The sequence below is a fragment of the Babylonia areolata genome, chromosome 35 (genome assembly GCF_041734735.1).
Source record: "Babylonia areolata isolate BAREFJ2019XMU chromosome 35, ASM4173473v1, whole genome shotgun sequence".
In the NCBI taxonomy this organism is placed as follows: Eukaryota; Metazoa; Mollusca; class Gastropoda; order Neogastropoda; family Buccinidae; genus Babylonia; species Babylonia areolata.
The window spans coordinates 27,460,473-27,485,453 of NC_134910.1; the positions used below are offsets into that span (position 1 = coordinate 27,460,473).

The following is a 24,981-nucleotide window of genomic DNA, read 5'->3' on the forward strand; positions in this document are numbered from 1 at the left end:
ATATGAGTGTAGTATACAAACCTCAACAAGCCTCTTTAGGTCTGACCAGCATATCGGGTTAATGCGTAGGTCAGGAATCTGTTCCCCCGGGGTTTTTTTTGTGTTTTTTTTTTATTATCATTATTATTATTGGTTCTTTTATTTTTTAGTAGATATGGTGTGTAGTATGAAGCAGACTCTCACAAAAGAAGCTCAGTGAGACTCGTAGTGCATACTGCATGATCTGCTTTAAATTCATTTTTAGTTCATTGTGTATCTAGCTGGAAATGAACAGTTCCCCACACACACACAAAAAAGGGGGAGTTGTAGTATGATGCATGCATGCGTTTGTAGTGCTCTGTGCAGCGAGACGAGCTAAGGGAAATAACTCCAGTTAATCGGAACTTGGCGGAATAAACGTGGCTTACACAGAAGCACTCTGTCTGGACTCCATTTACATAATATTACATGGTGTAGCGTAATTGTATCAGTTCACACACTCTGGCACCTCCTTCAAAGTGAAAGTGAAAGTGAAACCAGCCTACTGAGGGAAAAGGAGGAGTTTGTATTATACTCCATGTTTGGTGATTCATATACTGGATACCATGTCACACTGATTGCAAACTAGGCCTATCGGTTTGCTCTGCTTGGACAAATTTCGTGCGGCTAACAGTGAAAAGACGACCTGTCTTGCCCGGTCACAAACCACCCCCACCCCCCTACACCCCCTGAAAAAAAACAAACCCACCCAACATGTTTTGATTCCCCACAGTTCCTTGGCCAAAAGAGGCATCAAGGGACAGCACACACACACACACACACACACACACACAGAGCACAAACACACACACACACACACACACACACACACACACACACACACACACACAGAGCACAAACATACATTGAAGAATGACGGAGGAAGATTTTCTCCAAGTACTTGTACAAGCATTAACAATTATACACTCATTCCAAAAAAAAAAGAAGAAAAAAAAGAGAACATTAGTAAAGGAAAAGACTTGGAAAAACAACAACAACAACAACAAAAAATAAATATACACACACACACACACACACACACACATACACACAAACCCACCATCAAAAAGAGAAAAAAATCAGAGAAATGGGCAGAAAAGAGACAATGAAAAGAAGGAAAAGAAAAAAAAAAGAATAAAAGTGCCAGAGGATACCTACATATAAACATAGGGACAAAAAAAAAAAAAGAAAAAAAGGAAAGAAAAAAAAAGAAACAGAATAAGAGTGGCAGAGGACACCTACATGAAAGAATTGAATATATATATAAAATATATATATATATATATATATATATATATATATATATATATATATATATAAAAGAAGATAAACCCAGAGACATAAAGGGGAGAGAAGGAAAAAAATGAAACCGCCGGTGAAAAGCACAGAATTCCCCCCCCCCCCCCCCCACACACACAGACACCCACCCCACCTCCCCAGAAAAAAAAAAGAAAAAAAAAAAGGGGGGAGGATAGAAGAACCCCATGTTGAAGCGTCAAACAAGAAACCATCCACGTCTGCCGGGCAGAGAGAGCTCAGTCGGCGGAGGATGGAACTCTGCTATGTTGAAGCGTCAAACAAGAAACCATCCACGTCTGCCGGGCAGAGAGAGCTCAGTCGGCGCCCATACGAGCACGGCGGTTGCGTCTCGCGGCCAGCTTCTCCTGCAAACCCTGTTCCATGCGAGCCTTGTTTGTTTCTTGAGCTTTCTCGAACTCCGCCATCTCCTTCTCGTGTTGCTGCTTCAGCTGCTCAATGTTGCCTGGAGAACAGCGCATGCGTGTTTGTTAGCTGAATGCTTCAAGAACACACACACATATGCGTGTGCACACAAATCGCGTGCAATGGTACACACGCACTGCCAACATGCACACACACATACACACTCAAACATAAATTATGTCACTATACATGGCGAATATGCCCAACTGAGCAACACATGCACGCACGCATACCCATGCTCGTATATGCTATCGGATAATATCACATACACACATGATAGTGTTATCACACATGCATACACAAACATTCTGGAACTATTACATCAAGTATATATTAAACAAAGCAAGAAAAAGTCGGATTTTCGTTTTTCAAATTTTGCAAACAACACAGGGGGCAGGAAGGATGTCTAAACACTTGTCAGCTTCCGTTACGCATTCCAAGCTAACCTATGCAACACGTTACACGCTTTTCTCGATCAAAGGCATCCATGTTACTTTGGGGTTTTTTTTGTTTTGTTTTTTTTAAACATTTTTTAAATTCCATTTTGATAGGTTGACATTTTACAACAACAACAGCATCTTAATGGACATTTATAAAGAAGAAAAAACAAACAAAGAACAAAAAAACAAAACAAAAAACAAACAAACACCATAAATACTCTGATAGAAACAGCCAAGCAGCTGGATTATACACTGGTTGGTCATCATCATGGAGTATTATCATTCATTTCTTAAGATCTTACACAAGCTGTCAAGGAATACAAACTGTCAAGTATCTTAGAACACGTTCACAGCAAGTCAATCATTTCTTATGAATATCAATCCGTGTTACTTTCTGCTGAATGTCTTCCCTCCTTCAGATTTTTTTTTTTTTCAAATGCGCGGGCAGATAAGGCTGCCAGAAAGGCAGTGTGCAATCTCCAGGAGATTTGCAAGAATGTTAACTCTCTCCATACGAACGGCGAAAGAGACGACGTTAACAGCGTTTCACCCCAATTACCATCATCAAAATATTACAAGCGGAAGGCTCTTACACTGAAGAGGTGAATGTTGACAAAGAATACCACAATTCTGACGACGGAAGCTAAAGGTTGGGTCATTCAGACACCCACTGGACATCCGAGGAGTCTGTGTAGAGGAGAAGAGAGGACTGGCCGTACTGAGTGAGTTAAAGGTACATGGAAAACAAAAATGTCCCGTGACTGACTCAGAAATAGGCTGAAAGATTCAGATTCCCAACAATATTGTCACTGTATAAAACCAACTGAAATGAACGACCCCAAGACTTTCTTACATATTATTTTCAATCTATCCATCTTCCAGTCAATACCAATCATACGCTTAATTTGTTGATTTTCATTAAATGTCCTTGGAACAAAATTTAGGGGGAAAAAAACATACCCTGTACGTACAGAAAACAAGTTATAATGTCTGTCACAAACTTGTTCAGTTTCCAATAAATGGACAATTAACTGGACGGGCGCAATAGCTGAGTGGTTAAAGCGTTGGACTGTCAATCTGAGGGTCCCGGGTTCGAATCACGGTGACAGCACCTGGTGGGTAAAGGGTGGAGATTTTTACGATCTCCCAGGTCAACATATGTGCAGACCTGCTAGTGCCTGAACCCCCTTCGTGTGTATATGCAAGCAGAAGATCAAATACGCACGTTAAAGATCCTGTAATCCATGTCAGCGTTCGGTGGGTTATGGAAACAAGAACATACCCATCATGCACACCCCCGAAAACAGAGTATGGCTGCCTACATGGCGGGGTAAAAACGGTCATACACGTAAAAGCCCACTCGTGTGCATACGAGTGAATGCAGAGGAAGAAGAAGGACAATTAATTGGTCTTTCAAAAATTTGCTGACCAGTTTCCTTTCTTCCATAGCAACATGTCTGCTGGTACCTTAACTCACTCAGTACGGCCGGTCCTCTCTTCTCCTTTACACAGACCCCTCGGATGTCCAGTGGGTGTCTCAATGACCCAACCTTTAGCTTCCGTCGTCAGAATTGCGGTATTCTTTGTCAACACTCACCTCTTCAGTATAAGAGCCTTCCGCTTGTAATATTTTAATGATGGTAATTGGGGTGAAACGTTGTTAACGTCGTCTCTTTCGCCGTTCGTATGGAGAGAGTTAAACCCTTCCATGTATTTACATATACATATCTGATCAAATACACGCATTGAAAATCCCACCTGGAAACACAGATATACCCCCAGCTTACGCCCCTTGGAAGTGGAAAGCCTTGTCACCGATAGAATGGATGCCACAGTTGCAGTCCACAAAAATGTGTGCAGTGGTCAAATAGTGGTCAAAGAGTGCTGGAGTCTTGCCCCGCCTGAGTTCGATCCCTGCCGCAGCTGGTGGGTTATGGGAGGATTTTTCTGATCTTCAAGGTCAACCTATGTGCAGACCTGCTAGTGCCTGAACCCCCTTCGTGTGTGTATGCAAGCAGAAGATCAAATACGCACGTTAAAGATCCTGTAATCCATGTCAGCGTTCGGTGGGTTATGGAAACAAGAACATACCCAGCATGCACACCCCTGAAAACGGAGTATGGCTGCCTACATGGCGGGGTAAAAACGGTCATACACGTAAAAGCCCACTTGTGTGCATACGAGTGAACGTGGGAGTTGCAGCCCACGAACGAAGAAGAAGAAGAAGAACGTATGTGCAGACCTGCTAGTGCCTGAACCCCCTTTGTGTGTATACTCATGCAGAAGATCAAATACACACGCTGAAGATCCTGTCATCCATGTCAGCGTTCAGTGGGTTATGGAAACACGAACCTACCCAGTATGGCTGCCTACGTGGCAGGGTAAATAAACAAAACCGCTGTAACGTAAAATGTTACATGTCTGTGCAAGAGTGCGTGTTCGTTCTTTTGTTTAGCGTCTTTCCACTATCAGTGATATTAGACGTTATAAAAAAAAATAATTTAAAAAAAAAAGGGGGGGGGGGGAGGGTGCCATGGGGTATAACTAACATGCAATTACATTTAACAGTAACAATTCAATAATAATAATTATAATAATCAGAAACCATTAACACAATTCTGAAGTGCATTAAAGGAATGTAGAAATAGGGCTATGAACTAATGCCTGTGAAAGTTCGACCATAAGAACCTCGTCAGAAATAACTTTACAAAAATCATCTGCAGAATTATTATTCTCTTTGAAATACTTGGGCAAGAAGGTACGTAACTGCTGGCAGTGAAACAAACAATGATGCAAGCTGAACTGCTTACCAGAGTGCGAGTGTGTGTGTGTGTGCGCAACTCAAACCTGACTGAATAACACAGGAAACGAATGATGAGCGCCCAATGGCAGCTGTCATTCGCCTCTATTGTGGGAAATGATGCTGTTCGTAAAGTGCTTAGAATTTCGTCTCTGACAGAAGATATGCAGCTATCTATAAGTATCCATGTCAACGTAAAACACAGAAGAAGAATATTTACTATACCCCTCATCATTATATCATCAGGGTAGGACATAAGACAGACTGAAAAAAAAACACCAACAACAAAGCAATCAGTAATTGTGGCAGGTCCACTTCCTTTTCGTTAGGTGTGCTTGACTATGTGTGTATACCTATGTATGTGTACATAACTACATGCATGTATATGAATGTGTATTGTGTGTGCGTGCGTTTATGTAAGTTTGTGCCTGCCTATGTGTGCGTATGTGTTAGGGTAGCTGTTAGATACACATGTACGTTAAAATGTATGTATGCAGTGTGCGTGCGTGCGTGCGTGTGCGTGTGCGTGCGTGCGTGCGTGTGTGTGTGTGGTCACATTTTGGTGTGTGTATGTAACATAGATATAATGTTTTATGTTATCAAAAGCGTTTTTTGTAAAAAGCACCTAGAGCAGATTTCTGGATAGTGTGCTATATAAGTATCCATTATTATTATTATTATTAAGAATAAGAAGACAACGGTCTCGTCCCCGGCCAGAGCTGAGACCACTGAGCCACGTGCACACTCACCAAAGAGATCTTCCTGGGATGGGGCAGGAGCCAGCTCGGTGAGGGGCAGGGGGGTCGGAGCTTTGGGCGAACTGTCGTCCACACCCAGAGTCTGTCACGCAACACAGTCCAACATCATGTACTGCATGATGACGATGATGATGACGATGATGATGACGACGACAATGACGACGACAACGATGACGACGATGATGATGATGATGATGACGATGATGATGATGATGATGATGACGACAATGATGATGATGATGATGATAATAATAATTTTAAACATAATGATCAATGATAACAAATACTACTCTAATATGAATACTAATAATGTGATAATGATAACAATATTAATTATCGAAATAATAATGATAATATTGATCATAATGATAATGACAATGACATTTTTTTTTTATATTGATAATAATGAAAAAGATTTTTTTTAAAAAGAGATGATGATGATGATGATGATGATGGTAATGATATCACTATCATGGATGCCACAGCTGCTGCTACTGATTACAACAATACTGATAAAAAAAATGATGATGATGATATTAACGATAATAACAACAGCAGCAACAAAATTTATAATGACAAAGACAAACAATGATGATGATTATGATGACAACCTCTCTTCATAACCAATTTCTCTACCATCTCTCTCGCCCTGACCTATTTCTCCATCTTCCCACATCCAGTCACTCTCTCCCTGACCTATTTCTCCATCTTCCCACGTCCAGTCACTCTCTCCCTGATCTATTTCTCCATCGTCCCACATCCAGTCACTCTCTCCCTGACCTATTTCTCCATCCTACCCACCATCTCTCTCGCCCTGACCTATTTCTCCATCTTCCCACATCCAGTCACTCTCGCCCTGACCTATTTCTCCATCTTCCCACATCCAGTCACTCTCTCCCTGACCTATTTCTCCATCTTCCCACATCCAGTCACTCTCTCCCTGACCTATTTCTCCATCTTCCCACATCCAATCACTCTCTCCCTGACCTATTTCTCCATCTTCCCACATCCAATCACTCTCTCCCTGACCTATTTCTCCATCTTCCCACGTCCAATCACTCTCTCTGTGACCTATTTCTGCATCTTCCCACATCCAGTCACTCTCTCCCTGACCTATTTCTCCATCTTCCCACGTCCAATCACTCTCTCCCTGACCTATTTCTGCATCGTCCCACATCCAGTCATTCTCTCCCTGACCTATTTCTCCATCTTCCCACATCCAATCACTCTCTCCCTGACCTATTTCTCCATCTTCCCACATCCAGTCACTCTCTCCCTGACCTATTTCTCCATCTTCCCACATCCAATCACTCTCTCCCTGACCTATTTCTCCATCTTCCCACATCCAGTCACTCTCTTCCTGACCTATTTCTCCATCTTCCCACGTCCAATCACTCTCTCTGTGACCTATTTCTCCATCTTCCCACATCCAATCTCTCTCTCCCTGACCTATTTCTCCATCTTCCCACGTACAATCACTCTCTCCCTGACCTATTTCTCCATCTTCCCACGTACAATCACTCTCTCCCTGACCTATTTCTCCATCCTACCCCCCATCTCTCTCTCCCTGACCTATATCTCCATCCTACTCTCCCTGACCTATATCTCCATCCTACCCCCCATATCTCTCTCCATGACCTATATCTCCATCCTACTCTCCCTGACCTATATCTGCATCCTAACCCCCATCTCTCTCTCCCTGTCCTAGTTATCCTTTCTCCCATCCCCCTTCTCCCCCCTATCTCTCCCTGACCTATATCTCTATCCTACCCCCCATCTCCCTCTCCCTGACCTATATCTCCACCCACCTCCCACCATCTCTCTCTCCTTGACCTATATCTCCATCCTACCCCCCATCTCCCTCTCCTTGACCTATATCTCCATCCTAAACCCCCCCCCCATCTCCCTCTCCTTGACCTATATCTCCATCCTACCCCCCCATCTCCCTCTCCTTAACCTATTTCTCCATCCTACCCCCCCATCTCCCTCTCCTTAACCTATTTCTCCATCCTACCCCCCCCCATCTCCCTCTCCTTGACCTATATCTCCATCCTACCCCCCATCTCCCTCTCCCTGACCTATTTCTCTATCCTACCCCCCCATCTCCCTCTCCTTAATCTATATCTCCATCCTACCGCCCCATCTCCCTTTCCTTAACCTATTTCTCCATCCTACCCCCCATCTCCCTTTCCTTGACCTATATCTCCATCCTACCCCCCATCTCCCTCTCCTTGACCTATATCTCCATCCTACCCCCATCTCCCTCTCCTTGACCTATATCTCCATCCTACCCCCATCTCCCTCTCCTTGACCTATATCTCCATCCTACCCCCCCCATCTCCCTCTCCCTGACCTATTTCTCTATCCTACCCCCCCCCATCTCCCTCTCCTTAACCTATATCTCCATCCTACCGCCCCATCTCCCTTTCCTAACCTATTTCTCCATCCTACCCCCCATCTCCCTCTCCTTGACCTATATCTCCATCCTACCCCCATCTCCCTCTCCTTGACCTATATCTCCATCCTACCCCCATCTCCCTCTCCTTGACCTATATCTCCATCCTACCCCCATCTCCCTCTCCTTGACCTATTTCTCCATCCTACCCCCCCATCTCCCTCTCCTTAACCTATTTCTCCATCCTACCCCCCCATCTCCCTTTCCTTGACCTATATCTCCATCCTAAACCCCCATCTCCCTCTCCTTGACCTATATCTCCATCCTACCCCCCATCTCCCTCTCCTTGACCTATATCTCCACCCTCCCCCCCCCCATCTCCCTCTCCTTAACCTATTTCTCCATCCTACCCCCCCCCCCCATCTCCCTTTCCTTAACCTATATCTCCATCCTACCCCCCCATCTCCCTCTCCTTGACCTATATCTCCATCCTACCCTCCATCTCCCTCTCCCTGACCTATATCTCCATCCTACCCACCATCTCCCTCTCCCTGACCTAGATCTCCATCCTACCCCCCATCTCCCTCTCCCTGACCTATATCTCCATCCTACCCCCCACCATCTCTCTCTCCCTGACCTATTTTTTTCCAGAACCCCCCCCCCCCCCCCCCCGACCCCCCATCCCATCTCTCTCTTCCTGACCTATTTCTCCATCGCCCGCACCGCGCCCCTTTCTCGTCTACCCCCAGCATCAGTGTGTTAATCTGATTAATTGCATTTCAAGTCGTACAGTAGGAGACGTGGGTAAACTTTTAAAAGGAAATTTTCTATCTAAAATTACGTTTAAATAACATACTTACCGTGACCCAACTAGTGCAGATTCCGGCAGGGGTCTGACATTCCTGTCCTGCGCAAACTACTATCCGCCTATGCGGAGAAAATGAGAGAACTACGGCCGATAACCTCCCGGAAATAGGTAACGTCCCCTTTGTCCCCCTGGCTAGCGCCCTCTTTTGACGGCAATTGTATTGTATTACTCTTTTTGTCACAACAACTTTGCTTTCTCTGTGTGAAATTTCGGCTGCTCTCCCCAGGGAGAGCACATTGGCTACACTGAGAGCGCCACCCATTTTCTGGTACTGTTTTCCGCCTGCAATCTTTTTCAGGTTTTCTTATCAAAGTGGATTTTTCTACAGAATATAGTCAATTTAGTCATGAACAACCCTTTTGTTACAGTGGTTCTTTTAAGTGCGTTAAGTGCATGCTGCACACGGTACCTCAGTTCATCGTCCCATCCAAAAGACTAGCATCCAGACCACCTCTCAAGGTCTAGTGGAAGGGGAGAAAATACTGGCGACTGTGGGGTTCGAAACAGCGTGCTCAGATTCTCTCGTTTCCTGGAAGGACGCGTTATCACTAAACCAACACTCCGTTCTAGTTGACCTTATAACACTATTTCGTTTTCTCTTTGACATGTTTTAAAGCCTGAACCGGACTATAAATGGCGGGCGATTTGAATCAAGCCAGTTTCTCACCAGAGTCTGACACTGTGACGTCGGTGAAGGTTTATTCAAAATAAAAGCCTAATAAAGCTACGGTTTGGCTTCATTTATGGCAGAGAGCGAGATTTGCCTAGCAGCTTCCAATCTAGACCTGAATTGACTTTGGAAAGTACAAAATGTGTCAGCTACACGTAATACAAAATTTGAATGCAGAGAAAAGGGGCGGAGCTAGAACCGAAACCTTGCTCTCGGGAGTTAAGACTTTAAGAACTGAAGGGTGTACAGCTCTGAAATGGCTTCTTTTTGGTCAGCCAGGCCAGAGGAAACAAACAAAAACCACAACTGCATCTTTTCATCTTTTGGCGAACCACAACTCTCTTTTTCCACCTCCACCTCCACCCCCCCCCTCCCCCCCTCCAGTGTTTAACCATCCCCCCTTCTTTTCCTTTGTAAATATTGCTCACCTTTTTCTCTTTTTTTTTGTGTGTTTTTTTTTCTCTCTGATTACTCCTCACAGTTCTTAGTTTTACCTCTGTCTTGGTTTTGCCCTCTCTTTTCTTCTCCATTCTCTATTTTTCTCCCCCATGAAGAAGGGCCTAGGGCCCGAAACGTCGGGATACTCTCTTCATAGGACAAGTCAGTCACCACCTACAGGTTTAGTCTCGACCGTTTTCTCGCCTGCCACAACTGCATGGTTTGATAAATTCTGTGCGTTTAATTCAAGAGGACTCACATTGTCAGAGCCCTCCACTTTCTCCGCCTGGCAGACAGCCAACAATTCTGGGTCCTCTGCTTGCTCGTCGAAATCACTGTCTGCTGAAACAAAACCACAGCAAAGCGTGCTCACCCTGCAAGTCAATGCATGGATGTATGGTGCTGGCAGCATTTTGTAGCCCAGATTAGCATATCGTCCAGTTTAGCTAAACCCCAACCACACACACTCTCCACTAAAAAAATATACAGTATGATCACATGAAGAGTAAGGCAAAAAGAAAGTTTAAATGTGCAAATGCAACAAATCTTAGCCAGTTGATATATAACAGAAAATGAATTCTACTTCCGAGTAGCACATTCCTTCATGAACCAAAATCTGATAGACAATGACAGAGTACCTGAAGTATTTTTTTTAAAAGTATTTATCTAACCTGTTTTCCCGGTAATCTTTTTATTCAGTTTCTTTTGTCATTCAGCAAGGTTTCAGTCATGCACACACACGCACACTCACACAGACATATAACTGGGTTGTTGTTTTTTTATGTATTTGACCATTTATTTATTTACCCCACCATGCAGACAGCCATACTCCATTTTGGGGTGTGTGTATACAGGGTATGTTCTTGTTTCCACAACTCACCGAATGCCTGACATAGATTACACAGATCTTTGATGTGCATAATGTTCTTGTTTCCATAACGCACTGAATGTTGACATGGATTACACGATCTTTAACGTGCATATCTGATCTTCTTCTGAGTGCGAACACACACACACATAGAGGGTTCAGGCAATAGCAGGTCTGCACAAATGTTAGACCTGGGAGATCGGAAAAATATCAACCCGAAACAAGGTGATCGAACTCAGGACACTCTGGCGAGAATCCAGCGCTCTACCACTCAACCACCTCACCCTTCAAGAAGGAATGAATGAACGAATTAACGTATACAGGGCGTGCAAAAACTTTCCCACTTTGGTTGTGTTTTCACAGTAAACAGACAACCCCATACCATGTGATACAGGAAAGAGAAAGTCAGTGGTTTCACAGTAAAAAGACAACCCCATACCATGTGATACAGGAAAGAGAAAGTCGGTGGTTTTACAGTAAACAGACAACCCCATACCATGTGATACAGGAAAGAGAAAGTCAGTGGTTTCACAGTAAAAAGACAACCCCATACCATGTGATACAGGAAAGAGAAAGTCAGTGGTTTCACAGTAAAAAGACAACCCCATACCGTGTAATACTGGAAAGTCAGTGTTTTCACAGTAAACAGACAATCCCAGAACATGAACCACAGGAAAGAGAAAGTCGTGTTATCACACTAAAAAGACAATCACTGAACATGATAATAATAATAATAAGAAGAAGAAGAAGAAGAAGAATGAATATCTGAACGCCCTATCTCTGGAGAGCCCAGAGTGTTTACAAATGCAATTACACACACATACATTGATGCAGATACACTTCATAGCATTCATTTGCCTATACGCATCGCAAAATAAACAGGTCACACACACACACACACACACCAGGCATTCATACCGATACAACCCCATTCCTCTCTCCACCCACCAACAATCGCAGACAGACATACAGGGTGGGAAAACTAATCATAACAGCTGTGGAAAAGGTGTGAGAGCTGATTTGAATGACGACAAAGACTGAGTGTGTCGGACAGAATAAGGGAGTTTGTTCCAGATGACAGGTCCAATGAAAGAGAAAGCACATTCCCCATGGAGTTTCTTTCACCATGAAACACAGAAAAGAAAAAGTAAGTGTTTTCACAGTAAAAAGACAATCCTAGAACATAAACCACAAAAAAGAAAAAGTGTTTTCACAGTAAAAAGACAATCCCAGAACATGAACAACAGACAAGAAAAAGCCAGTGTTTTCACAGTAAAAAGATAAATCTCAGATCATGAAATATAGGGATGAAAAAGTAAAAATAAAACCCAAAGAAAAGAAACCAAATAAAGTTTATGAAAAAAAAAGTGTGTGTCCTTGTGTGCAAGGCCTGTCATTGTGGAGTGGTGGCCTGGAGGTAACACGTCCGCCTAGGAAGCGAGAGAATCTGAGCGCGCTGGTTCGAATCACGGCTCAGCCGCCGATATTTTCTCCCCCTCCACTAGACCTGGAATGGTGGACTGGACGCTAGTCATTCGGATGAGACGAGAAACCGAGGTCCCGTGTGCAGCATGCACTTAGCACACGTAAAAGAAACCACAGCAACAAAAGTGTTGTTCCTGGCAAAATTATGTAGAAAAATCCACTTCGATAGGAAAAACAAATAAAACTGCACGCAGGAAAAATACACAAAAAAATGGGTGCCCGAATTTCACACAGAAAAATCTGCTGTGATAAAAAGAAATACAAATACAAATTGGTCACAAAAGTGGTATTTCATGGACACGTTCCTTCTTCCTCTCTCTCAACCCTTTTCCAGTCAAAGAAAACCATTTCAAAATACAAACAAAGGGCACACAACAATCACATGATCCAAAACTACAACAACAACAACAACAAAAAAAAAAAGGGTGTGAGGGTGGTAACTTATATAAAGAGACCTCCCCTAGACAGAAGACCACCACCATCCGAATGCTTCCTTCCCACCCACCCCCACCCCCCTCCCTTCCTCCCCCTCCTGCCCCCACCCCCCAACAACATCAACAATACAAAAAAAACAACCCCAAAAAACCCCCAAACTTCTCCAATCATTCCATCAATCAATGTTTACACATTATTGGATTGCAGCAATCATGATGATTTAAGATGACATTGATAATAAAGAGACCAGTTGTAAACATAGCAACAGCATCAATTATGTCAACTATTACAGCAATGGAATCAAGGATGAGGCGAAAGCGAGTGGTAGCATTATAATATCAAAATAAAGGAGCAATGAGTAAACCACTTCTACATTATTGGAAAAGAAAGCTTGCGGTTAATCACACTGTAAAGACAACAACAACAATAAAAATTCAAAAAAATAAATAAATAATAAATATAAAAAATAAATAAAGACCTGCGAGTACAAAACAAGGACTGTTACACAGAATGATAACTATGGAACATGCAAAATTGCGATTAGGTAACAGTTTCCATACTTGGAAGGTAACTGTTCCACTTTGTACGGAAAGCATGATGGTTCATTAGTATATAAGATGCGTGTTCTTCGATTTTGTGTCTGTATCTGAGCTGTGTTTTAAATGCATTGAGTTATGGTGGTTGTTTATCTCATTCAGTACGGCCAGTCCTCTCTTCTCCTCTACACAGACCCCTCGGATGTCCAGTGGGTGTCTCAATGACCCAACCTTTAGCTTCCGTCGTCAGAATTGTGGTATTCTTTGTCAACATTCACCTCTTCAGTATAAGAGCCTTCCGCTTGCAATATTTTGATGGTGGTAATTGGGGTGAAACGCTGTTAACGTCGTCTCTTTCGCCGTTCGTATGGAGAGAGTTATTGAATTTGCATTTGTACAGAAAGTTTTTGGCAAGTAAAATAATGGTGGGTGATGGGACCGAGTGAGGATTCTGCTGCTGCTGTGGAGATCATTTCAATCTGACACAATGCTTAATTCCATACTCATAGTAATGACATTAACAATGCATAATATTCATATGTTGCGATTTCCAGTATAAACAAATGCCACTCAAAGCATATAACATGATCCAGCTGAAAGCAAACTTTTGTTGTCTTTTTCTTCTTTTTTTTTTTGTAAACTCTGCCCGCAAAAACGTCCAGCGTTTTCACGCATATAAATCAATACTCGCATACAAACAACAGCAGCGCATTTCCAGACTCAATAAAATGATGACAGTGTCAAGTTAGGAATGCTCAGAACAAAATAAAGTATATTTCATAAAGAAAGCAACACACACACACACACACACACACACACAACTAATGATAATAATATAACTCCCTTGCAGTAATAATATCGCCCCCCCAAAAAAAACAAAACAAAACAAAAACAAACAGGCCAAGGACATGTGTGATGCTTTCCGAGTTTTCATCAGACCTGTACCACACACACACACACACACAACACACACACACAACACACACAGACACAACAAACACACACACACACACAACACACACACACACACACACAAAATAAAAAGCAGCTGTCATGTAGATCACACCTAACCCTGTGATCATCCCCATGCAGTTTACTATCTGAGCTCACAGCACATTTAACTCTGAGTGAGAGATACAGTGTATATATATATATATATATATATATATATATATATATATATATATATATATATATATATATATAATCTCATCTCTGTATCTCTCATAGGAGACTGAGCCTATGACCTTCCCCGAACCACCAAACCTCCCGGCCTGCAACAACAGCAGAGGTTCCCTTCCTTGGCAGCTTTCAAGAGGGAGCTGAACAAGATCACAGTCTCCCCCCCCCCCCCCCCCCCCCCCCCCCCCCCCCCCTTTTTTTTTTTTTTTGATCCTCCAGAGGGACGCTGCGAGTGACGGTGGGAGGGAATATGTATACATGTTCTTTCTCATTGTCAACCCCCCTCGTTTATTCATTTATTTATGTAAGCTTATCTATTACTTATTCACCTTTTTTTTTTTCTCAAGGCCTGACTAAGCGCGTTGGGTTACGCTGCTGGTCAGGCATCTGCTTGGCAGATGTGGTGTAGCGTATATGGATTTGTCCGAATGCAGTGACGCCTCCTTGAGCTACTGAAACCGGTAGGAAGATAGGTCTACTTAGGTTCTGATTAAGGCTTTTTGTTGTTTTTTTTGTGTTTTTTTTATTACTCCTCTGCGCACACAGGTCATTAATAGTCAGTAATGACGGCTGACCTTCCAATTTGAAGATTGAAGATTGAAGGTTGTTGGGTTTTTTTCTTACCCCCAAAAGTAAAGCAATGATGGGGGAAGACATTTCACACATTTCTGACCATAACCGACAAAATCGTCAGGTCCTGCAAAGTTCCTGCCGTGTTTCGTAAATGAAAACTTGCATTTTAAGGTGGCTGCTTCTTTTGGTTTTGACTGTTGCCACAGGCAGTGGAATAAGTCAGGAGTTCACAGCCCAAGAGCGTCAGGGGACATTACTCCTCTGAACTTCCTGTGAATGTAGTGTTTGATTTTTTTTTTTTTTTTTTAACTTTTTTTTCCCAGTTTTGATTTTAGGCTTTTTACACTGCTCAACCTGTAGTTTTGACTGCTGCTCAGGGGCAGCAACTCCGCAGATTTTGCTTGGTCAGAAATGTGTGAAAAAGGCAGATGTTCCTTTATTAAAGTATAAGGAACACATCAACAAAAAAAAAAGAAAGAAAAGAGTGCAAAAGAGACATAACTGAGCTATGCATACCTTGGAAATCTGCAAGAACAAAAAGTGCAACAAATGTAGATAAACTTCAATCCATGCATGTGATCGATAGGCATAGACTGCTTGTTATAAATGGTGACACTGGCTGTCATTTAAAAAAAAACTACACACACACACACACACAACAACAAAATCAACCATTCTTTTTTCCTATAGTGAGGGAGATATTTTAATGTATTTACCATCAAGATTTTTTTTTTTTTTGAGGAAGATATACACACATAATTATTAACTATCAACAAAAATTCGGGGGAAAATATTAAAAGCCTTGATATTTGTAAACAATATATATACAGAAATAGTTCTCCATTCATAAATAGTTTTTCTTCACACACTTTTTCCTCTCTGTATGATCCTGAACCTCCTTTGCTGATTCATACAGACACACACACACACACACACACAGACACACACACACACACACATATGATATACAGGAACACACATGATTCACTTGTGGGGAGATGAAGCAAACAGGGACAGTGAGGGGTGTGGAGCAGAGAGACAGAGACAGAGACAGAGACAGAGAGGGGGATATAGGCAACAGTGAATGCATAACAAAAACTGAGCCGAGTTCATATTTTCTTTGAAAGAATGTGCATGCTACCTTTAAAAAAAAAAAAAAAATAAAAATCTATTTGCACTAATTTCATTCCCTTCACATATAAACATTTATTCTTTTTTTTTTTTTTCTCAAGTGGAAATCTGGAAGCGCTTAATCAATTTGGCCTTGGGGGTGGGGGGGTCGGGTGGGGTATCAAGATTGAGTTAACACACATCATAATATATATTTTTGTTTTGTTTTGTTATTTTATTTTATTTTATTCTTTATTATTATTATTATTATCATTATTTTATTTTATTTTTTATTTATATATTTTCATTTATTTTTATTTTCATTTATTCTATTTTATTTCATTTTATTTTTATTTTATTTTATTTTCTCAAGGCCTGACTAAGCGCGTTGGGTTACGCTGCTGGTCAGGCATCTGCTTGGCAGATGTGGTGTAGCGTATATGGATTTGTCCAAACGCAGTGACAACTCCTTGAGCTACTGAAACTGAAATTGAAACTGGCCTTGGGGGGGGGGGGGAATTATCAAGATTGAGTTAACACACATCCGTAATATAAATCAGATTACAGCACAGAGCGATCAGCTGTCTGATTATGAACATTGGAATAACATTATGAGTTGCTTCCCTTCACACAGTGAATCCAATATTGTGATGTTTTGATCATTGCTTCTTTCTCACCCTAATATTGTGTTCTTGGAAATAATACAAGTATTCTTGAACAATATTTTTACACACATTGTTTTCATCTCACGTATTGTCCATTTTTTTTCTTCTTCCTTAACTGTGTGCGAAATAATGTGAACGCCACAGAATGAATTAACTCACTCAGTATGGCCAGTCCTCTCTTCTCCTCTACACAGACCCCTCGGATGTCCAGTGGGTGTCTGAATGACCCAACCTTTAGCTTCCGTCGTCAGAATTGTGGTATTCTTTGTCAACATTCACCTCTTCAGTGTAAGAGCCTTCCGCTTGCAATATTTTGATGATGGTAATTGGGGTGAAGCGCTGTTTACGTCGTCTCTTTCGCCGTTCGTATGGAGAGAGTTAATACTTCTGATGATATTTCATTCATTCTGGTGTTTTCCCAATGTACCCTGCACTGCTGTTTGACTTTTAACTGGCGTCTTTATATTCTTGGAATATGTCGGTATGTTCTCTTTTATTTTCTATCTACTTGTTCGTTTCCACAGTATACTTATATTAATATTATTATATTACCTTGTTGTTCTAAGAACAGTTTTCATTGATCTTTTTTTCATTGTTTTTTTGGGTTTTTTTCCATTGTTCTTGGAATATGTCGGTATGTTCTCTTTTATTTTCTATCTGCTTGTTTGTTTCCACAGTATACTTGTATTAATATTATTATATTACCTTGTTGTTCTTGGCCCAGGCACATGAATTGAACACACTCAATCCTCATATCAATTAGTGTTGTATGAAACAATATTCTAAGAACAGTTTCCATTGATCTTTCTTTTTTCTTTTCTTTTTTTCTCTCCACTTTTCATCTTATCACTTCCTTTTTGTTATGCATTCAGGTGTGAAACTAAGTATATATCAAACAACTAAAGTTTATAAAAAAATAAAAACCTTTTTGGTGGTAGATGAATCCTCTTTGTTTAGTGGGCAATGATGTTTCAAACCATGGGCCCGTTGTCAAGTGACGACAAGAGGACAGTGTGAGATTGGAAAGCCTTTGTGAGAAATGGGTGATGACATCTCACTACTTTCTGTTTTGATGGACCATGCACACTAAACAATTGCTGATCACCATTCTGTGCAATACATTCTCTCTCTCACACACACACCCACACACACACACAACAACAACAACAACAACAACAAAACACCAACAAATCGCACTAAACAATGAGGATTCATCTACCACCAAAAAGGTTTTCATAAACTTTAGTTTTTTGTTTTGAAAAATCCTGCGGTCAATTTTGTCTTCTTCTTCCCTAAGTATATATCATTAATTCTTTACAAAACACTGTAAAGGCAAAAAAATCCAGCAAAACAAACATAAAAATTTAAATCAAACTTAAAGGAGGAAAAAATAAGCACTGAATAACCAGCTTACCCGATTCTGGCAGAACGATGCTGTCAGCGTCAGAGCCAAGCTTCTCTTTGATGAGCCGCAGTCTTTCCTCTCGAAGGCTTTTTTCCACGGGGGCCAGTTCCTTTTTGGCAGCCTCCAGGTCCTTGGCTATTGTGTTGTTGATCACCTGTAGGGAAGATATTGTTTGGTATTTGAGGGGATTTTCACAAGAGTCAGACTTAACTCTCTCCGGATGAGCATTCCTGCATAAAATGTATTTGGATTCGGATGACGGAATGGAATAGCATTTCCCCCAAAATAAAAATCCATCATGCTCTGTACACATGATTTTGTGATTAGCCAAGCAGAGTGCGCTATTCTGGGTCACTCTACAAACAAATGGTATGATTGGCCAGCCTGTCATGTGTGGCCTGTCTCGCACACACGCTGACAAAGTCGCTGACCGGTCGCCTGCTCGCGTGCCAGCTTGTTAGCAAAGTGGCATCTGAAGCAGGTTCTCAAAATGTTGTGGAGTGAACAAGGCAGCGACGGCAATGTTTTAGTGTTGCTGAAGTACTTGAAATGGTACAAACTGTAGAATAGGACATTGAAGAGGTGGATGATGACGAAGAAGAAAGTGAATAAAGTGCAGAAAACGAGCGTGGGTATGGTGATTCAGGGTGAAAAATTGGCATCATTTTCTACATGATGGAAAAATTGTAATTTTTTTTCCAAACCCTTACAAATGGGCCATCTGTGGGGAAAAGCAAGGGAGAAAACTTGCCGTGAGTTAATTAATGCCCAAATAAGTTTTTCAGCTCTTATTCTGGTTCAGTTCATTCATTTGTTTTTCGCCAAATAAAGGTTTAAACAGGGTCCCTGACTGTGCAGTTTTTGACTTGCTATAGCCAGCTACGCTAGACAGGACACGTTGTCCGCATGACAGACAGCAGGATCCCAAAGATGCTTTTGTGTGGCCAGCTGAAGGAAGGCCACCATGAACTTGGAAGACCCTGCAAGCGCTTCAAGGACACCTTGAAGACAAACCTCAAAGCCTGTGACACAGACATCGCTTCCTGGGAAACTGATGCCCATGACCGCTCTCACTGGAGGATGCTGTGCTCTAGTGGCATAAAGACATTTGAAAACAAGAGAACGCTGGCCATTAAGGAGAAGCATGAGCGAAGGAAGCAGGGCTCAACTTCTGGAGACGTTTTCCCTTGCAACACCTGTGGGAAGTGCTGCGCATCCAGAATCGGCCTCTTCTCCCATATGAGGACACACACCGACAGATAAGCCTGCCTGCCTACTCATCCGTCGGTTTGACGGGAGACTCCATCAAAGCCAGCAACAGAGTTGCAAAAGGCAAAAAACATAAAGTCGACCAAGCTTCGGTCGCCCAAAGGCTGAAGTACTAAGCAAGAGGGTGTAAAGCGGGACACTTTACTTCACAAAATACTTTCATTATCTCTGAATGTGTGTCTGCATGTTTTACATTTGTTTGCTTATTTATCATCATTGTTGTCTTTTTTTTTTCTTCTTTTTTTTGTGTACTTAGAGTTGACTTCATCAAGATTTTGCGCCTTATAAATATTATCATTAGTAGTTGTATTTATATGTATTTATCTATTATTTTTTATTTATTTATTTCTATTTTATTTTATTTTTTTCTCAAGGGTTTTGCTGCTGGTCAGGCATAGATGTGGTGCAGCGTATATGGATTTGACCAAACGAAGTGACGCCTCCTTGAGCTATTGATACTGATACTGACATCTCTGCTGATCAAGAAAAACACCCACCCTTAACCCACACATATATCTCAGGAAAGCAAAATATTTGGCATTCTGCTCATATTTCCACTGATCAAACAAACAACAACAACAACAACAAAGAGAGAGAATCTGAGTGTGCTGGTTCAAATCACGGCTCAGCCGCTGATATTTTCTCCCCCTCCACTAGACCTTGAGTGGTGGTCTGGGCGCTAGTCATTCGGATGAGACGATAAACCGAGGTCCCGTGTGCAGCATGCATTTAGCGCACGTAAAAGAACCCACGGCAACAAAAGGGTTGTTCCTGGCAAAATTCTGAAGAAAAATCCACTTAGGATAGGAAAAACAAATAAAACCGCACGCAGGAAAAAATACAAAAAAATAGGAGGCGCTGTAGCATAGAAAAGCGTTCTCCCTGGGGAGAGCAGCCCGAATTTCACACAGAGAAATCTGTTGTGATAAAAAAAAAAAAAATAAATAAATACAAATGCAAAAACGGTCATACATGTAAAAGCCCACTCGTGTAAATATCAGTGAACGTGGGAGTTGCAGCCCACGAACACAGAAGAAACAAGAGAGGCAAGGCCTTCAAGACTCACTTGTGATACACTTTAAAAAAAAAATCCAAGCTTTTTATATATTGATTATAATTTCAAAATGTAATGTTTAAGATGAGAAAGATCAGTTTAAAGCAAATTAACTCCCCTAGCATTAATTACAGAGTAATTTCCCTTTTATACTCTGCACCAAAATGTTTGCAAAATAAATAAAACTTCCATGCTTAGCAAAAGAAGTTCCTGTTTGAACAAAAAATGCTAATAATGACTGCTCTTGTTGTTGGGTCAGAATACCAGATCAAAGTGCCAAGTTTAGAGAATACAAAAAATATAAATATAACAGTAAATGCAGTTTGCATATAATTAGGCTTCATTTTCTTTTCTTTTTTTTGTGCCCATCCCAGAGGTGCAATATTGTTTTAAACAAGATGACTGGAAAGAACTGAATTTTTCCTATTTTTATGCCTAATTTGGTGTCAACTGACAAAGTATTTGCAGAGAAAATGTCAATGTTAAAGTTTACCACGGACACACAGACACACAGACACAGACACAGACACACACACACACAGACAACCGAACACCGGGTTAAAACATAGACTCACTTTGACGGGCGCAATAGCCGAGTGGTTAAAGCGTTGGACTGTCAATCTGAAGGTCTCGGGTTCGAATCACGGTGACGGCACCTGGTGGGTAAAGGGTGGAGATTTTTACGATCTCCCAGGTCAACATATGTGCAGACCTGCTAGTGCCTGAACCCCCTTCGTGTGTATATGCAAGCAGAAGATCAAATACGCACGTTAAAAATCCTGTAATCCATGTCAGCGTTCGGTAGGTTATGGAAACAAGAACATACCCAGCATGCACACCCCCGAAAACGGAGTATGGCTGCCTACATGGCGGGGTTAAAAACGGTCATACACGTAAAAGCCCACTCGTGTGCATACGAGTGAACGCAGAAGAAGAAAAAAAACCCAGGACAGACGAAACACTCACACTCTCAAACCACTGCAGAAGAGCGGCTGCCCGACGATACGTGACGTGGAAACACTGATGGGCATGCTGGTGACGACTGTTGCTCTGCATGTCTGAGAAAACATGTTCGCACGCCCGGTTCAGCGTTTTGATCTCTTCCTTCTCACAGTAGGGAAACTTGATGTTGTTGAGGTAGCCCTGGGCAGCGGTGATGTTCTGAGCAGCTGCTATGATGTTGTTGCGCGTCTCGGTGGCCAGGAAGTATTTGCCTTGTACGTTACTGACCAGCGAGAGAAAAGAAAAATGCGTTTTCCATTATCCCTTTAATAAAACAATAACACACAAACAAAAACAAAATATTTGGAGGAAAAAAAAAGTATTTACAATGAATGAACATGAAAGCTTTTTTTGCTTGGGAAACCTGCCAGGTTTAAGACGCTGGTTGTAATGTACATTTTCTTTCATAACGCAGCCACACACTAACCAGGCCTGGGAGACGAACACCTGCAGAGCTGATTGGTAAAATTTTCGCAAAACTCCTCCCAAAGACACACAAATTATTTTGTGAAGAGGACGACACTTGACCTTGTGGTGAATGCCGGTATTCCCATCTCAGCCTGTTCTACACTCAGGTTTGGATTTGACCAAGCAAATTGACTTATTACCAAAAACAACCACAACAACAACAAAACCATACCAATATGCCTCTAACTCTTGTCCATGCCTGTTCCAAGCCCAAGGCAGCAACGCGGTAGAATGGTTAAGACGCTTATCTGACAGTGGGTGTGGGTTCGAATCCCGCTCTCGCCCTTTCTCCCAAGTTTGACTGGAAAATCAAACTGAGCGTCTGGTCATTAGGAAGCGAGAGAATCTGAGCGCGCTGGTTCAAATCACGGCTCAGCCGCCGATATTTTCTCCCCCTCCACTAGACCTTGAGTGGTGGTCTGGGCGCTAGTCTTTCGGATGAGACGATAAACCGAGGTCTCGTGTACAGCATGCACTTAGCGCACGTAAAAGAACCCATGGCAACGAAAGGTTGTTCCTGGCAAATTTCTGTAGAAAAATCCACCGTGATAGGAAAAACAAACAAAACTGCACGCAGGAAAAAATACAAAAAAATGGGTGGCGCTGTAGTGTAGCGACGCGCTCTCCCAAGGGAGGAGAGCAGCCTGAATTTCACACAGGGAAATCTGTTGTGATAAAAAAAAAAAAAGAAAAAAAAGAAAAGAAGAAAGACAGAAATAAACCAAGGTGCCGTGTGCAGCACATACTTACAAAAAAAAAAAAAAAAAAAAGAACCCACAGCAACAAAAGTGCTGTCCTCTGGCAAATCTCTGTAAATGAAATTCACTTTGATAGGTACACAAATATGAGTTCAGTTTCAGTTTCAGTAGCTCAAGGAGGCGTCACTGCGTTGGGACAAATCCATATACGCTACACCACATCTGCCAAGCAGATGCCTGACCAGCAGCGTAACCCAATGTGCTTAGTCAGGCCTTGAGAAAAAGAAAAGAAAAAAAAAAACTACCACTAACAATAATAATATGTATAAGGCGCAAAAACTTGATGAAGTCAACTATAAGCGTACAAAATAAAATAAAATAAAATAAAATAAAAAAATAAATAAACATATAAATAAATAACTAAATAACTAGCTAACTAAATAATAATAATATAATTTAAAAAAATAAATAAATAAAATAAAATAAATAAATAAATGAATAAATAATAATAATAATAATAATATAATAATAATAATGATAATAACAATAAGATAAATAAATAAATACATAAATAAAATAAGACGACGAAGTTAGAATGGTTCTTCTCCGACGCTTTCAGTTTCAGCGCACTGAAAAAAAGCTGAACTCTTGGCAACGAAAGTGATGTCCTCTGGCAAAATTCTGCAGACAAAAACCCACTCTGACCGTTACACAACTACATATGCACGCACTCAAGCGTAATGGCAAAGTGCAATGGGCTATGCCACTGTCAGGCATTTGCCTAGCAGATGTGGTGTAGCATATGTAGATTTTGTCTGATTGCTGTGACGCTTCCTCAAGTTGAATAACTGAAACTGAAACTTCTCCTTCACGTTCTGACACTCAAACACTTACGTCTTTTTCACCTTTACGATGTCTTACAGATGCGGTGTAGCGTATGTTGAGTTAACCGAATGCTATGACGCCTCCTCACGCTGTCGAAACTGAAACTGAAACTTCTCCTTCGCCTTCTGAGACTCGAACGCTCACCTCTTTTCGACCTTTAAGATCTCCATCCACTTGGTACTGGCCACCCCCAGCTGCTTCACGGCATGCTGCAGAAGGATTTTGGCGTTGCTCCACTTGTATTTCGCCACCAAGATCCTCTCTTTGCGTTCCTTCACGGAATCAAACTCTGACTCCAGTTTATTTTCCAAGTCGCTGCCATATTCTCCGTTGAAAATTTGGCCTGAAAAAAATCAACAACAACAACAACAAAAATATGACAGGTAGGTACAGGGGAAAGTTTTTTTGTTTTTTTTGTGGGTTTTTTTTTTGCTGCCCCATCATCTGCGCATTACTCCCACGCCGCTCATTTAGATTCCCCCATACACGGCCACACCCGGGTTCGTCCGTCGCAGTTCCAGCGTCGGCAGTCCACAGGGAACCATCAATGTTAGGTCGCCTGGAGGCCACACATCAGAGGAGACCCTGCACTGCTGCTGAGTCACTTCGGTGGTGTTCAGTGGTGCCTGTTCTGTTTTAACGCACTTAGGACACCACCTACTAAGCCCCCTACTAACGACAATAATGGCTTAGTCGCGGAGCCAGACTGAGTGAGCGTCTCTCCCAGAGTGGAGACCACCACCACGTCCCTCAAACAACAGCCCCCCTATGAATCTGCCGACACTGACGACATTGACAGGACTCACCCCAAGCACGGAAGTGGAGGGGTATCGAAACTGAGGTCACCATGAGAGCAGGGCATGAAAGGTCACAGACTTTGAGACTATTTTGTTTATATTGATGATGATGAAGGAGAAGGAGGATGACGATGATGATGACGATGTTGCTATGGAGGTCCATTTTGGTTTGGGACAGTGAGACAAGGCTGTACTCTACACTTCCTGTCATAATGATATCCCGGCGTTAACCAGGCCCGAGAGATACAGACACTTGCAGTGTTGGTCAGGTAATTAGAGCAACACACCCAAAGACGCATCCTTGAAGTGGATGACACTCGACTGTGTGGTCCCAGTCTCCCCATTTAAGCCCACAGCACACTCAACTCTGGGTAGGAGCCGGCCACGGGCCAAAAAACCCACCTCCGCTGGGATTCGAACCCGCGTCCTCCCAGCCGTCA

At 42.0% G+C, this 24,981-nt stretch overlaps 1 protein-coding gene across 2 annotated transcripts in view; it reads right to left on the minus strand.

Annotated features, from left to right (window-relative positions):
• Window positions 1-1,446: 1,446 nt before the first annotated feature.
• LOC143277922 (uncharacterized) overlaps window positions 1,447-24,981 on the minus strand; it is a 38,313-nt gene continuing 14,778 nt past the window's right edge. The window contains exons 5-10 of one of the 2 annotated variants that reach the window (XM_076582899.1): window positions 23,889-24,087; window positions 21,658-21,916; window positions 18,378-18,522; window positions 10,369-10,448; window positions 5,730-5,820; window positions 1,447-1,780 (exon numbers count right to left, since the gene is read on the minus strand). In XM_076582899.1, the coding sequence (XP_076439014.1) occupies window positions 1,632-1,780; window positions 5,730-5,820; window positions 10,369-10,448; window positions 18,378-18,522; window positions 21,658-21,916; window positions 23,889-24,087 (923 nt within the window). In that variant the 3' untranslated portion in view covers window positions 1,447-1,631. Of the gene's footprint in view, window positions 1,781-5,729; window positions 5,821-10,368; window positions 10,452-18,377; window positions 18,523-21,657; window positions 21,917-23,888; window positions 24,088-24,981 lie in introns of both variants that reach the window. The other variant, XM_076582898.1, reaches the window with a different exon arrangement.